The 18411-nt window shown below is 28.7% G+C and overlaps 1 protein-coding gene across 1 annotated transcript in view; it reads left to right on the forward strand.

The window, feature by feature from the left end:
- Positions 1-18411, forward strand: part of LOC123299562 — a 63787-nt gene that overhangs the window by 17880 nt on the left and 27496 nt on the right. Inside the window, exon 6 of the mRNA XM_044881793.1 lies at positions 15674-15732. Coding sequence (XP_044737728.1) covers positions 15674-15732 — 59 coding nt within the window. The remainder of the gene's footprint in view (positions 1-15673; positions 15733-18411) is intronic.

Here is an 18411-nt window from a genome sequence, read left to right on the forward strand (position 1 = left end):
TTTCTCGGATTTTTGCAATTTTTTTAAGGGGTACCCCTTTGAAAAAAATCGAAAAAATCGAAAAAAATTATCCGTTTCCGATTTGGTTAAAACTAATAATATAAGGTTATTTCGACCCAAAAAAGTCAAAAATCGGGTTCATTTGGCGATTGGGTTAGTAATTTCTGAGAAAAACGATATTTCGGATCGATTTTTGACCGTATTTTGAAAACAACTGCTCCAAATGTTAAATGAACCGGATTTTTGAATTTTTTGGGTGAAAATTACCTTATAAACTGAGTTTTATCCAAATCGGAAACGAACAATTTTTCTCGGATTTTTGCAATTTTTTTAAGGGGTACCCCTTTGAAAAAAATCGAAAAAATCGAAAAAAATTATCCGTTTCCGATTTGGTTAAAACTCATAATATAAGGTTATTTCGACCCAAAAAAGTCAAAAATCGGGTTCATTTGGCGATTGGGTTAGTAATTTCTGAGAAAAACGATATTTCGGATCGATTTTTGACCGTATTTTGAAAACAACTCCTCCAAATGTTAAATCCACACGATATTTGAATTTTTTGGCTCAAAATTACCCTTTTAACTGAGTTTTATCCAAATCGGAAACGAACAATTTTTCTCGGTTTTTTTGGAATTTCTTAAGGGGTACTTTTAGCGAAAAGTAATGGATCAACCCTTTTATAAACAATTAATATCTATCTCTCTTAAAATGATTGTAAAAGTAAACGATTTTATCCTCTGTTCTTATACATTGGTTTAAATTTCGGAGACGATTGTACGGATTTGCTATGGAAAATCAGATAAATCTTGCAATTAGATTACAAATTTTTCAGTTATCAACCGAAGAAATCGTTTCGAGAAGTTCCGCCTAAACCATTTTAGTTGATATTTCAAAAACTGCTCGCCCAATCTACAAAACTAACCACATCTTGTATCATCTGGGCTAAAATTTCTCTAGAAAATGATTAAATACACTTTGAAACAATTAAAAAAAGTTACAGTTACAATACAGCATCTCAAGATCCCCACTAGATAAATTATTATTAGTAATAAATATAAGTCTCGAATAACATATGAAATTTGATAGTTAAGAAATTAATTAAAACATTTTGTAATTAAGTTTTCAGAATATTATTATATATATATACTTAATATATACATCAAACAATACAATCAAATATCTGTTAAACATTGAACAGGACATAAATTTATCGATTAGTATTTGAGAGATATTTTATCATCCCCATGTATCTCATGTATCCATCTATCATACATATCCTTATTCGTCTAATGAATATTTACATTGAAACCTTTTTGAATACATATTAAACCCATTGATGAATAATCGAAAGATATATTATATTAGAAGGTATGGATGACATTACACATTATTTTATATAAAATGAACTTGATATCCTTTTACATATCATGCTTTTCTCTAGAGAAAGTACACCCAAGTGGTAAAAAGTTTCACAACAAAACTCTTTATTTGATAACCGATTTGATAGCAGACAAAGTTACATACATGTTTTTTTTTTAATTTTCAAAAGAAAAAGAAAAACACCCGAAGAACAAATTTTCGTAAAATATCGTTGTGACGTAACAATTTTAATTATGTGTGTATATATTTCGTCACGAACCAACACACTTTGCAAATAACGTTTGAAATCTGTGAATTCTTTTGTATGTTTTATTCATTTTATTTATCTTAATATTTAACTATACTGCATTCGAATTTCTATTAAATATTTATCAGAATGCAGGTAGGCTGAAGACTGATCGTCGATGAGATTTTATTTTCACATAAAAATATTTTGCGTAAAAGTAAAATTTCTTTCAAGCAGACCATTGCATATTATTTTATAAATTATACTCAACGTGATTATTTATTGATGAGTAAGTTTTGAGGAGGTAAAGTAATATAACTTGAATTTAACAATTGAATGTACCACTGAATGTACATGATAATACGTATCATTGACTTCATTTTTAATGAACAGGACCGTACTTCAATATATTAATGACTAAATATTCTGACTGCCCACTCTAAGCCAATAAAATGTGATATACCTATGTTTTATCGTATTCAAATCTTTATGTAAATAATTTATCAATAATTGAATTAATTATTAATACCATTTGTCCAAAACGCTATGCAAAATTAATGAAATTATAAATTATAATAGAAGAAACTTTGTCAGATCTGGTACCATTAATTTATTTAGCTAAATTTGTATACCGGTCAACGGTAATTTTCATGTTCCCTTGTCTTATTAGTGTGATCGTCATATTTCGTAACGCGTTTTCTTGGCCTTATTATATTCCGCTTGAACAAATTATGGAAATTAATTTTAATAATTTTTGTACATGTTAGAAAAATATTGAATTATTTAAAATGGTAAAATCGCTTCTTTTTTTCCTATCGTTTTCAATCTACAATAATACAAAAAAAAACTTCTTTTCACTCTGTTTAATAATTCATAAAGACTATATGTAAGTGTAAGTATACTTTTACTTCGGTGCAGCAATAAAGAAAAGTATGAGTCGTGAATGCATTTCATTTTTAATTCTGTAAAAAAAATTTATGATGAAGAAAAGTTGAAAAAAAAATAAAACATACAGAGAAATGTTATTAAAACGGAATTCTTTAAAAACAAATTGTGTTACCTTTGTAGAAATAATATGTTATTCGCGATATAATGTTATGCAGTTATTCTCACTGACTTACTGGCATACTGAAAAGAATGATAAACAGGCATGGTGACTGCCGAGGTGACTATCAAAACCATTTTTACCTACCCAAACTAGAATTGTTATCCCTTACTAAAAATTATTATAATAAAAACGCGCTCAACGCAGCTAAAGAAGTTTTCACTTCAAAAAAAACCTTTTTTAAAGATGATTAAGAACACACCAAAACGATCGTGTATTTTTTTATGTGCACAAATAAAATGAAATCAAAAGGGCGGTATTTTTTTCATTGAGAAGAGAAGAATAAAAATTATTTTAACTACACTAAGAGTAAAAGCCGTTGATGCTCTTTTTATGATACGATGACGCCTATATTTTTCTTCATTGAAAACTGTCTATGCATAATAACATACCGGGATATACTTCATCCATCGACGTAAACTAGTATTTAAATACATTGCATCATTCCAGGGCTATATCTCTCTGGAGTAAAAAAAAACTCTCTCTTCTCTCTGCGTTATGACTGCTTTTCTAATACTATGCTGCTATTCTAATTCATATTCATAATGAGAATATAGAAAAATAATTTTCTTTTTTTGAAATGTATTTGCAGTTTATTGAAGTCTAAACCCGCATTGGTGCAAAATATAATTTATAATAATATTTTCTCGCTGTCAGTTTATTTGCTTTTTCGTATTTACCCGTCTTTCAAGTCAAAACGAAGATAGCTGGAAATCAAGATAATAACTAACATAGACTATTTGTTATATTTCGAAAAACTATGTCATTCCTTCGGGAAAATTCCTATTCGATTTTAGAAATGATCATTGGCGGGATAATGAATAATCTTTAATTATTCCTCTTATTAATCTTCTCTCTTCTGAATATAAGGCAAGCGACCAGCTGAACAATCTAGCGCGAAACAACCTAAATCGGATAGGAGTCATTATAGTCCAATCATCTTAGGGTTTGACCTTGCACTAAGGTACGTATAGCTGAGCGCTCCACCTTATGCACCCTCTATTTCAAAAAAGGTTCAACGTTTAAGAAAAGATTTCAGCCAAAATTTGTAGAAAATTTTATCCCCTTCAGCTTTTACAATAAATAAAGATACGATTGAATGCAAATAAAACAAGATATTCTCAAAAAAACTGATTTTTGCTACCTTTGACTTTGGATATCTAAGAACATGCCCACATATAATTAAAAAAAATTTACTAGAACTCATTTTCAAACTATTTTATTTTTAATTTTAACGTTTTGTAAGAGTTTGGACTTATAAACGTAGAAGTTTTTTAACTTTTAATCTATGAAAGATAGAGCAACATTATCGAATATCAATTAATAAATCATCAAATTTCGGATTTTTATCTATACAGTGCCTTAATATTCGTTCAACCTTAAATAAAATTTTTAGTATATTATACAACTTTTATTATTGTTTTTATCATGAGCTGTATTACATAAGTATGCAGAAAAAGCAAAAACATATATTTTTATAAATTTAGCATCAAACACTCACTTGGCATCCATAAACAAACTCAGCATGTTTACACTAATCTCGAAAACAGCTAATCTTACGGAAAGTTCATTATTTTCTTGAGTATATTTTAGGCTAACCTGTGCCTCGATTTTCATACGATTGTAGGATCTGATTCCTACGTGAGATGTTCAATGATAGAATGGACAGGAAATAAAAACAACTTGATTGAAGTTTGAGCTCCACTCTCTGCGAGTATGCGATATGGTATAACCATGGATCTTATTGATATTGACTAATTATTAATGTTATCAAGTGGTCATCGTCTCTGACAAATTCCCTGCTGCGTTTTTTCAGGCCGATAGCTTAAATATGACGTTATCATGCTATATTTGGAAATACATTTCCAAATTTGTAATGTATTTCTTAGGTGTCAAATATCATTACTAATAAGGCATGAGTTAGTGGTGCAAATGTTTTGTTAGTTCAATGAAACGATCACTGTTAAAGCTGCCTTACAAAATTAATAAATAGGCAACTTGAATTCCGTATACGTTATACATTTATAATAGTTTTCGATTATTTGACAAACAATTAACATTTACCTCTTACAAGTTGTCTATTTACTAATTTTTTAAGTGAATTTTAACATTGATCGTTTCTTTGAATTAAAAATTAGAAACATTATAACAAATAGAAACATATTTGACACTTAATTAAGAAACATATTTTTACTGTACTAATTGAACATTTTACAAAAACGGATGCTGTCCCGCGGATATGATATTTGCGGAAAATTATGTACATAGAGGCTTTTACTTACTTTTCATTCATAATGATGATACAATGAAGTCATCATCCACATGCCATCCAAGTATTACAATGCAATGCAATGCCACAGACAGACTAAAAACATTGCATTATTTGAATAAAGTAGTAACAAATGCATAATATTACGTTATTATTATTATTATTATGAGAGAACTATTTGTACTTTTTTTTTTAATTTTATTATATCATAGTCTACAAATTATTGAAATGGAGAGAAATTGAGAAGAATTTTAATGGTACAGCTTCAATTATAATATACAACTATGCTTTCTTGCTTTAGTGTCTATTTTTTTTATACTCGATATGTCTCGAGCCTGTTTATTTTACCCATATTGATTGGTGAACAAATGTTCTTTTTTATCTTTGGATGTACGAGCGCCTGGGCAATTTTAGGGGAGTTGTCCTCTTATTTAAATAAATAAATGACTTCAAAAGTAACTATATTTAACTTTGGTCTTATGGGTAAACGGTAGATGGATAATATGTTTTCATTGATTTCCTTCAAATTAAAAACAAAAAAACCGTTGCCCCCGACTAATTAAGTATGTATGGGCACTGTAGTGGGGGCACAAGCATACATTGATAATATATATTTCATATCTTTTTTATTCTTTTATCAAATTCCACGATTTTTCCCCACAGGTTCGAACTAATCGTTTTCGCTATACTGACGAAAAATAGACTCACGGTCTAAAAATATATTAACATTTAATTTTGTTCATTAATTAATTTAATTAGTAATTTATATATCATATCTGTAATAAAATTGCCTATAAACGAAAAGAAAGTAAATTACTATTGATAATATTATTTCTCGTGGTCGAGCTAATATTTTTAGAGTTAATAATTAATGTTATGATGGAGAGTCTGTTTTGAAAATTTATATGTATATCATTATGTCATAATGCTCTTTTTGTTTTAATATAAAAAAAATACCTACGTCATAAGAATAATTGATTTTTAATGAAATATTATTCATAATAACTATAATATTTTATAGATAACTTCATTTTTATAGTATTTTAAAAGTTCTGGCGTTTATTTTCATGACCTAAATACTTGATTTTTGCTACGACTGTTATCATGAAAAATAAACTCTTGAATGAATTCATAATTACCCTTTCGCGCATGATTTTTAATAAGGTTCGACACAAAGTGATGCTGCAAAATAAATCTTAATAGGCAAATATTCAACTGAAGCCTATTCGCTTGTACGTTACCTTGGTGCGTGAGGGATGCCGTATTTACGACTCTAATTGTAAAATATACATTAAAGATGTTTTCGCAAAATCTCTCTCACTCAAAAACTACTTAATGGATTTAATGAAACTGTTCTGCTTCGTTGGACGATTTCGAAAACTTCGCTGTACGATTTCGCTGGATGATTTCGGTTTTAAAAGCAAAATAATTTGGGCATTAATTCGAGCTTCGGGTTTTATATCACTCATAAATTAATCAAAACTATGGTATTTTCTATAAAAACCATTGGCGTTCATCGCGTAATATTTACAAATATTTACTAAAAATATGAAATACACTAAAAAAATTTTAACACAGTGTTCATCAAAAATGTTCATATTTTATTTAAAGGTTGTCCAAAAACAAAAGGGTTCAAAACGTTTTTTAAGTGCAAAAAGTTTGACTAATTTTTTTACTAATGAAGTTTATTGCTTGTAAAATATAAATGATTTGAACACGCACTAATTAATTTTCTTGAAAAGTGCGTGTAGGTAGACAAAAACGTATCATCTCTGGTTAAAATGCAAAATTAAGTTTTCAACCAAGATACATTAATAAAGAGATATGTTGTTTCCTTTATTTATGATCAAAGGTAAGTATCAACTTTTTTTTTACCTAAAATAAATACAAGAAACAAATACCGCACTTGGTAAAACGAATTTTTATGTGTTCACTAAATTTTCACTGAGTGCCAAGTGTTTTTGTTTTGTTTTTTTTCTTCTAAATAAACCAAACATTTCCAAACTTTTTGTATTTTCCTAAAAAAGAAAACAATTTTTTTTAAATATACTAAATTTAGAATGGAGTGTTGATGAAGCTCATCATTAGAGCGGCAGGATATTTGAGGGCTGTTCGGGAATGTTGTGTTTCAGAATCACAGAGAATGTAAGCTTTTTATGCAAATTATATTTTTTTTGAACAAAATTTTTGTGAACACATAATTCAAAAAAAAAAAAAACACATAAATTGAAACTTTGTATTCAAATTTATAATCAGAAATTTTGTTTTAGTGTAACTGGTTTTTTTTATAGTGAATACAAAAAATATTTTTTAAATAGATAAAAAAAAGTTTTCGAACAGCCTTTACACATCCTGTCGCTTTCATCAAATAAATAAAAATTTTTTTGTCGTTAAATAAAAAATTACATATAAAAAATGTCGTTTAATACAATCAATTGAAAGTTCAAATTATTTTTTATTTGATACATGATATTTATCGGTTCATTTTAATTAATAAATGAGTTCGAAAACTTTTTTCTATGTAAACTAGTTTTTTTTCAGATTGTCATTGTTTGTTTTGTTAAAAATCACATTTTAGCACATCAAACCATAATAAAGTTAATATTACTTTTTGTTATTGTTTACTTTTAATCATGTACACGATATTTATTTACATCATGGTCTCTCGATTATAATTGATGTTTTTAATATGATACATACAACGTAAACTAAATACTGACAAATATCTTGTTTAGTAATCTTAATTAAAGAGAATTGAAAAAAATACACTCGAACCCTGACTTCGTGGATGACATGAATCCAAGAAGTCCGGGTTAGAATCCTGGTTCGAGTGTATTTTTTTCAATTCTCTTTAAAAAATGTAATTATTCATAACTTTTTGGTCTACATTTGGAGAATAGAAGGTTTCATGGCAAAGAAAAATGTAATTTTAATCATGACTTGGGCGTCGACTTCGTACAAATCGAGTTTTACGTATAAATTTCATGTCTTAACATTTTAGATTTTGACATCACAGAGGTTTTGAGTCTCTCCCCTTTTCACACAATATCCCATTTCGTTTGACCTTCTCCTTTCCTTTTAGTAAGTGACGTAATTTATGAATGGTCCATCAAATGAACAGTCGAGTTAAATACCTACGCTATACACGTTTTAGAAATTCTTTTGGGATTTCAAAATTATTTTTTAAAATGAATTACTAAATAATTTTTTATTTGCAAAAATTAGTCCATTTGGGATTTGTAATTTATTAAAATTACGAAAATATGAGATAATTAATTTACCTGTAACTATTGTTTAATTTATTCATACAGGGTAATTCGTTTATTGTGCCTCATCGAATGTAATGAATTATAATTTTGTATTTCATATAAAATGTAAGCTCCTTCGCACTCCAAGCTAGTCAATTGTAGCTTATTTTCTTCAAACGTTTTTCATTGTATTTACGATATTTCTGACGATTTTAGCGAGAACTGAATTGATATTTGGATATCAATTTTCCGGATTTATCTATTATATGTTTTTGGGTTCAAATCAAAATAAAATGTTATTTAAAAACTTATAATTAAAATAGAAGAAAGTAAACAAAAATATTTTTAAACAATGAACTTAAATTCTTTTTTTAAGACTTTTGAGTGTATTTTTTAAATCTTGTTAAGTATATCCAAACATAAGATAAAAGACGCTTATAAAAAATTCTTACAAATTTTAATTTCTTTATAAAAATAATTTATTTAAAATATTCCGAAAACAAAAAAAAAAAGAAAACAAAAAAAATTTATAGAGAAAAAAAAAGCGAAAAGCAAATATAAATGTAAATTATTATCAAATGAAAATTATATTTCCTTCAAAAAAACTGTTCTTTTATGTACAAAAAAAAAAAAAACGTAAATAGGAAAGTATCCACTTTTTGTTACCTCTATGTGTTATCGCAGAAGCTATGTGTTACTTCAAGAAACTTCGAAAATTTTGGCGTTTTCTGATACGAAAAGCATCCCATTTATATGTTTTGAAAAAGAAGCATTTAAGATTTTTCTTTGAAATTTTAATCCTTGCAAAGGGGTTTGGTCAGAAGTGCTAACACATACTCTAAAACTCATTGCCCATTGTGTTGTCACATTTTATAAATCCTTCCATCATTAAATTTTTACGGGATTTTTATTAAACTCATTATTTTCTCGACGGCTTCAATCAACCTACCAAAAAAGCCTTTCTTGAAATCTCTAGAATGCTGTATTTGCCAGTTTTTTCTCATCGCGAATAAGTTTGTGACAATATTTCATTTTTATTTGCGACCCCGTTTCTTTGCGGTTTTTCTTAACAATACAGTTTCCTGAAATTTCCTTAAGTTTCAAGAAATGTCTCGTCGTACTTCTTCTTAAACACAAAAAAACAAACTCTTTTCTTCTTTGAAATACGTATATAGAAGTTACGTGGCAGATTATTTTTAGATAAATTTTTGTAAATTTACATGTTATAAGTATATGTAAAATAGGATGAAAACAAAATTGTAATTTTCTTATAAAAATAGGTAATATTTTCCCAAAGAAAATTTGGTGAATGTCTATATAATCATAAATTTTCAAACAAAAGAATTTTCGGTTTCTTTTTTGTCGATATTAGAAAAAGAAATTATTTACAATCAAAAAATATGTAGAAAAAATTCATGTCAATAGGGACCAAAGAGGAAGGCAATGTTGTTTGATCTTCTTTTTTTTCGATAAATAAACCAATTAACGGTGCTGAACCTCATTTTCCTACACTATTTTTCTTTAATCCTGACAAAATGTACTTATTCTCTCAAATATTCTCAAACAAACAGTAGAGCTTAACCAATGACCACAAAGGCCATTTTTAGTCAAATAATTCAACAGTATCATTGAGCCTCTTAATGTGGGCTTACGCATCAGAAAGATTCAACATTTCGTTATTTTTCCCAAAATTTACTAATAACTTTTGATATACTGATGAAGAAAAAAAAAGATTTTTTATCCAACTCTCATTCTTGTATCAGAAAATATCGAAGATAGTTTTCTTTAAAAAAACATTTATAAGAAAATATTCCTTTAGAAAATTCCCAAGATGTAATTTTGTGTCAACTTTGCAAAAATAGTTTTTAAACCAACTGAAAATATGAAATAAAAATTATTCTATACACTGTCAAAGCTCATAGATTCTAATTTTACTAAACATTTTAAAACTCATACTCTGTGACCAAAAGATATATTCCCAATAGTGAATAACTTCTACATTAACTTCAGACGTAGTCAAACAGTAGATATAACTAACGGTAATAGCTTCTTCTAGAGAGCAACCAGAAAAGTTTCTACGGCTGTCCTATTTGTAATATCTTAATACTCTAATCGATATGAGACACATTACCAGACCCAACTATTCAAAAATATGCCAGGGCTGGTTGAGATCATGCCTCTCTAAAAAAAATCCGATAAATAAATGAAACTTAACGAAAGTAGTGTTTAAATAACGAATTATTTCAAATAAGTTCATATTTTTACGAGAAAATATTTTTGAAACTATATTTCTTATCGCACCTTGTTTATAGTTTTTTAATAGTATTCTCAATGAATTCGAGATCTTGTGGAATGTAATAGGTGGTCAAATTGAGATCCATCCACGTCCACAAACTTTTTTCTAAAATTTAATAAAGATTTAAATTTAAATTAAATAAATCAGGTATAGTCAAAGAACGTAGCTCCTACCGGGTGTGCCACGACACCTCCTGTCCTTTTTTACTATGAATGAAGGGTGTTGGTGAAGATTTCACTCTGCTATGACAGGATAAAATTGTAGAAAAAGTCGAATTCAAGAAAAAAAGGAGGTTTAACTGAGTTTCTTGCCATTTGGTAAAGTTCTTATACTGCTCGAATTTGCAAAAAGAAGCAAACAATGTTTTTGCGTTCCTAACGTTTTAAGTATTCTAAATAGATTAACTTCTTTGATCTTGATAGTTAAGCCTGAGATCAAGTTTTAGTCAAACGTCGTTAAATTGAATTCGTAATCTATGATTTCTGATTTTAGGTTTTACAATATTTTCATGTACGGAATCCTGTAGCATATGATGATTCCCCAATTTCCCAGTATTTTGTTTTATCTTTTTTTGTATCACTTTATGAATTGCTATATCATTTAATGTTATTTTATACGTTACGCTTCGTGTAGCACATAAAATGTATACAATTTTTCGTGTGCAATTGTGAACTATGACACAAACTTACACAAACATTATATTATGAACGTATGTTTTCTGTACATCGTTATCATTCGTTTACCAATGCAGTCACTGTATGGAATTGAGTACACAAAAAATTTCCCAGAAGTTAAAAGTACACAATTCTTTTAAGTTTTCATTTTATCATAGTTGAAGTTTTTTATCAATGATAACAGAGAAAATGTATGGGTTTCCTCCACCCAACAGGCTTTTGGCGATTCGCCCTCCCTCGTAGCCGGTGCATGCCTTTAATTGTTGGTTTTTCAGATTATCTCTTAATCTGTTAAGACCTTCTTGGTATGGCATCCTCGCAACCTTTTCTTGAGTGGCAGCCATAACGATACAAAATACACTCACCGGTTTCTTCACGCTCATCATCGATATTGTTCCCTATTTGTTCCATAAATGTATTTTTCGTTCCCAATATAATAATATAATGACTGTCTTCCCGGTTTTTCTATATCACATCATCCCGTTGACAAAAAACGTAAGATAATGTAAAAATAATGTAAATAGTTGTATTTGTGTGTAATAAGTTCATTGTCTGAGTAAAGAGAATATAAAAACGGTTGTTCTCGTTCCTTTATACCATCATATTGCAAGTCTTTTTCGGTTTCTCAAAAGAATCTCTCTATCTGTATCTCTCCACAGCTAACATGACAATAAATTTTATTTCTCTTTCTTCTTTTCTTCAACAAAATTAAATTTTTGTTGTTTTTTTTAATTTTTATGCTTTTTATGTTGTGTATTCTTCTTTCTGGCATAATCAATTTTGAGGTTTTGTAAAAATTTATTTCCGGATATTTTTATTTCCTCAGTCTGGACTATTGTAACTACTCTAAAAATTAAAAGAAACACTCTTTTATATAAAATACATGTTTAGGGATAAGGCGAATTCAAACCGTATTATAGTCAGTTATAGCTCAATATAACTTCAAAGTAGTTTAAGCATGGAATGGCCTAAAAATAAAAGCTTGAACTTATGGTAAAACCCTGAACGCCTGGGCCTGGCAGTCTATTGCGACTACTGCAGGAGCTGTCGCAGTGGTGAAAAGGAGGTGACAATGTCTCATCTTCTCTGTCACTGCCCAGCTCTTGTCATGAGGAGATGGACTTACTTGAGCCAACCTCTCTTTGACGACTTCTCCGACCTGGAGTCCGTCGACATCAAAGCTTTTCTGCTGTTCTTAAACAGCTCCAAATGGTTCATGGAGTAGTGGCCGGGTATGGGCCAATCCTTTTACGGTATCACAACGGACCCTATGGTCTAAATGTGTCCCACCCCAGGACAGCCACTCTAACCTATGGTAAAACTCACTTTTCGACGGAATTTAATGATTTTTTTGTTCATTGGCTAAGAAAAGATCATACTATTAAATCCCAATGTTTCAGAAATTTTAACCGTTCCTTTCGTTTTAGAACATTCCTTTCAACTCTGCTAAATAACTTTGAGGACTGTTTTTTACATGCTTGCTTCACGAAATTGCGTACGTTACAGTTTATTATCACTCAACGTAAACGGAACTTCGAGATCTCACAGCTAACAAAAATAGGCCAAATCGACAAGTGTTTTCACGCTGGAATTACCTTAATATGCTAATAATGTTTAAATAATTCACTTTGATAGTTGTTATTATTATTTATTTTTCGGAAATTTAATTTAATTACCTAAGTTAGCTACAACAGTTGGTTAGTTAGCCTACAACAGACTCGCAAATAAATGATTTTTTGAAAGTAGAAAATCTCGAAAAAAAGTTATGTATTTTAGAATAAATTAGAATAAATTTTAATTATACAATGTAATACCGACTATAAACAATTTTTTTTCCTCCATTTTAGTATTCAGTACATTAAGCAATTATATATGAACTTTTTTTCTGACTCATTATAAAATATACCGTAATATAACGGGTGTTCGAAAATACACGCTATTTTAGTGTCTCATGTAAGATGGTGACAAATCAGAATGCTTCTTTTGTTTGTTTTTATCTTAGAGGAGACCAACAAATTTTTTAGACTAGAATAAAGAATAATTTTAGATTATATTCACTTACATGTCGAAAAAATCGTTTTTCATTTTTCGAAAGAGCTACGTTTATGTATGCCTATCATCGAAATAATCATAGTATAATCAATTTTTGCATTTTAGTAATATTTTAGAAAATTTTCTGCGAATCAAGAGAATGAAAATGAGTACAAAATCCATAAAAACTATTAGAATTAGCTATACTTTTAGAACACTTTATAATATCTTTGTGCCCCCTTATTCTGCATAATTTGTACTATAAAAAAGATGATAATTTTAAATATTACTATTAAAATTATTGTTTTTATTATTAAATTTTAAACATTTATTTTATTACAACAGCAGATATTTTATAGATGTAGATAGATATTAAAGTTATAAACTAGATAAAATTTGTAATACATTGTACGATTTATTTTAGAATTCACATTCAAAAGCTAAAAAATTAACTATAAGTCATTGTGGATGATTAGTAAATTATTCTTATCCGTTTCTCGTCTACAAATTGAAATTATCACTAAACCTATCGTACAAAATTGTCACACATTTATGAGCTTTATTTCCACACCCCTGCCCTAAAAGATGTTTGAAAAGTAATGTTCGCTAAAATGAAGATAAATTTACGAACAAACTATACGGATAACAATTTATTTTCGATTTTACAAGTCCTTAATCGTCGATTCGCAGGCTTTAAGTCAGTATTTGATTGTGGACTTAATGGTATTCACCTTTATAGGTACTTTTGATTGGCAAAAACTTCTACGTCGAACAAAATTGCCATCCCTAACATCTTTGCCACTTACAATCTTAGGCCTATCACAAAATACATTCACTAGTAAATATTTTACTTCAAAACAAAAAAGATTAAGTGATGAAATTCTGAATTCGTCTTTAAAAATTTTTGAACAATCCGCATTTGTACGAGAGTTTCTGGAAAAAATTCTATAAAATTAATTAAATTATTATTTAGTAATTCATTTGTTATACTTTTCAAATAAGTAGTTTATATAAAAATATTAATTAAAGTTTTCTCTAAAAAAAAATATATCAAAAAATTTTTATATTAAATATTTTTCTCATAAATCATCTGTATTGTCATTTAATTTCAAGAGTATGTTTCCGTTTTACCAACAGAAAAAAAATAAGACATGTATATCCTTCTAATAGACCTGGTGCCAGGCGTAGTATTTCATAGCCAAGGTAAAATTTTGAGAGTCTATTGTCAAGTATAACAATTATTTCCTCTACAGAAATTTTCTTTGCTAGAAGACTTCTATAACATCACTAATCATAGGATTAATGTAACTATATAAGTCTTTTGATTCTGCCCGTTGACAATATCGGACGATAATTTTCATGAATCTTTTTAGATAAGATATTTACCAAATTCCTCGTTCATTCAACAGTTGCTACTAATAAAACGTTAAAATTCTAATTTTATATGATTTATTATCGACATATACCAAATTTTTAGCCAATACTCTACCAGGCCGTAGATCTATAAAAATAAGTATTGGTATACAAAAAATATACTTACCAGAATACAACAACGATATATATTCTAGGTAGTTCTATATTTTGGATTGGAGCCAGAAATTAACGAACCATAATGAACATTATTAGAAAATCTTTGTGTTATTGTTGGTAATCGTTTTGGATATATATATACACTAGCTGACCCGGTTACGCGTGGCTATGGCTCGTTATAATACAATCAATAATTATTGTCCTAAATTATTCAACAAAATTTAATTACTATGCATATAAATATGTGTAATATAAAGGGGTGACCCAGCAGTAACGGACGACCTTGCTGCATGAAGTAGAAAATAAAATTCACCCTGTATTTATTAATATTTAAAAAATTCTCACTACTTGCTTTATAGAACTCAACCCTATTGAACCCTAAGTGAATTCAACCCTATATTTGAAATTGAGACACAGCGTCATCCATGTGTCCTAGGAGGGGATGCATCATTCTGTCCTCAAGGAAAATACACAGAACAAGACTTAAAATTCATTGGCCTTCTCTACTCTTTTCCACTTCAGTCCCACATGAAATAAGCTCAATTCGTCAATAAAACCACATCTCTGCTGCTTCCAGAAGTTTTCCTGCTCTTTTTTGTCACAGTCCACGATTCGTTTACAATAAAATGTAATCCTGACGGTGAAAAATGAAAGTTGACTAATCGAGATAAAAACTATCAGTAGGCCAAAAAATACACATATACCAAATTTCATTGAAACCGGTTTTTCTTGGACCTAAGAGTAAATGAACATCGTGTCATGATATTTTTATATATAAAGATTATAACATAATATATATTTTTTGTACTTTATAATATGAAATTTCTTATTTTTCTATGTAATTCTAGTAATAATCTTGCAAATGATGTTTTCTGTTTATTCTAAAAATTTAATTTTTATTTTGTATTTTCTAGATACGTGTTTACCATTGTCAGTTATTTGATTGGTGTTTTTATTTTTGCAACTATTGTTGGTAAGTTTTTATTAAAATTTAAATTTTTTCTGAATAATTAACCCATTTCCTCTATTACCCATCCTCCTAAGAAATATTTGTCTCATTCGAAATTGTTATTAATGCCAATAAAGGATGTTATGGTAACAACTCATTATGATGTAAAATATGTTTTTTATAGGTAGCTTTGTGTTTAGTTTGGTTTCCCAGTCCATAATGGATATACTTACCCCAGAGCAACATTTTTTATTAATTTCAAGTAATGGACTTGTTAATTGGTCTCCAAAATCTTGTGATCTAATCCCATTATATTATTTCCCTTGGGGATATGTAAAGTCAAATTTTTATCTTACCAATTTTTTTAAATCTTACCAATTTAAAGACCCTTCTTTAAAATCATTTTTCATGTCCTTTTAGTAATATAAAATATAATTTCCTACAGTTTGTCCTAACATCAAGCCAAATTGTAGGACAATGTTTTAGTGTGGCTGTGATTACAATTTGCCAGTCAGAAATTCATTTTCTTTATTAGTTCGTATTTAACGTTAGTTAATACAACCGCCCTCGGGTACGAGACGAGTTTCGTTCATACAAAAATTCAATATGGAAAGAATTATTCAAAAATTCATTTGTCTTAAGATAAACTCTCAAGATCGTTGCCCGATTTCGTACACCGGGTACACTGTATTTAAACAACTAAATAGGTTAGTTGTAATTATTTTGCACTTTACAAGGCAGTAATGTTCGATAAATGAGAATATTAACTATAATTTCTTGATAATGACTGACATTATACTGTCATAAAAAAGCATATATACAGAGTGGACCGAGAGTAGACCATTTTAATCTATTATGGTATTTCGTTCTGTTGATAACCACTTCAAAAGGTAAGAGATAAAATAACACTTTAAATTCGATAATTGAAAGTTGAATTAAAACAAAAGTTTGAAGATCAAGGTCAAATGACCTTGTTACTGGAACTCAGGTCAAAGTCATAGACACAGGCGATGTCCTCTATTGCCCTTGACAACCTTTGGCTATAGAATTTTTTTGTAGCTAGTGTGTTTTTTTTCGATTAATAGCATAATGACATATTTTTACGTCGAATTTCCTCCGAAAGCTAACCATTTTCGAAAAATTATCTTGCATAAAAGATGTTAGTTTTTAATGAGAATCACCTTTTTAATTTAAATAAAGAAATCCGGATAACTAAGTCCAATCTGATGCCAGAATAAGATGTCTCCCATCTAATTCTCCAACTTTTGTTTAAACTATTTTTTGATTTGTTAACTAAAAAGCGAGCCATTATCCATGTCCACTCTGTATAGTCAATTTCTCATATATAGCAAGTTAATTAATGCACATGTAAAGATTGTTAATTGAAAAAAAATCAAATCCATTAAAAAAGTTCTTTGAAATAAAAAACAAACCATCTACTTTTTTATCGTTATTTTTTTAATATAGAAGACACTGTTTATCGACATCTCTATACCACCTATTGACGTCAAACAAACTTAATAGTTTCTTAATTATAACAAGATTTTTCTATTAACATTTAAATTAAAAAAATTTATCGTTATTAAAAGTCTTTTTTTGATTTTTAATTTAACATTTCTAACAGTAATTTTTAACGGATTACGATAAGAAATTGTTATTTTAAAAAAGTATTAAATACAATCAAACCTAGGTAAGTGAGAACTGGATAAGTGAGTTATAACTCTGGAAAACTCTATTAGCGAGAAACAGAAAACTCTGTTAGAGAGAGTCGATTTTCCCTCATGGACCTCCGTAAGAGAGACTGCTACTTATCTATACCTCTTTAAGCGACAGTCGAGCTTTATTTATTTATATTATTTAGGAGGAACTGTAGCTACAATAAAACATACATTTATACTTGCTGGGACTTGTTATTACTGCGTACCTCTATAAGAGAGAAACACTACCCATGTACCTGCATTAGCGAGAAACTCGGGTTAGTGAGAAACCTCTATAAGCGAGAATGAGATTGTGCTCCAGGTTTGACTGTACTTGTTTTTAGATTTTAAACTAATTAACAAAAATTTAAATTGTAAATTATTCTTCTTTAGAACAGATTCACAAACACAAAATTTAAAATTCAGGAAATCATCGACGTTGTATCTTGAGATACAACGAAGTTGCATTGTTTTAAGGGAAAGAAAATTGTATATATTCGATTAAGAAATTACTTCTTCAATCTTAATGAGAACTTCTTCATTCTAAACTAATTTTTGCATTACGAAAACGATACCGCCTGCTTATAGAACCCATGCTTTTAGAACACCTTGTATTTTGATTTTATATAAATAATGACCTCTTGGTGAAATTAACTAAACAACCACCATATACATACTATCTCGTGTCAAATTGATGTCGTAAATATTGTTTGTAACAAATTTTACCCCCTTAATACTAATAATCATAATCATAATAATAGTTTGAATGATCATAAAACATTCTAGTTAGTACTATAATGACTCATAAATCTATATCATTCTAGTAGCTAACTCCGCTTCGTAAATGATAATAACAAATATGCCGATTATAAATCGTCCATAAATATACAGAATGTTACGAAAAAGAGATAATTTTCTTCTTTGAAAGTATTTAGTTGGGCAAAGGTTTCTAAAATAAAAACTCAATGGTCATTTTTTTACGTGATGTAACATATTCAAAGAAGCA

This window comes from Chrysoperla carnea, chromosome 5, assembly GCF_905475395.1.
Source record: "Chrysoperla carnea chromosome 5, inChrCarn1.1, whole genome shotgun sequence".
NCBI classification, from domain to species: Eukaryota; Metazoa; Arthropoda; class Insecta; order Neuroptera; family Chrysopidae; genus Chrysoperla; species Chrysoperla carnea.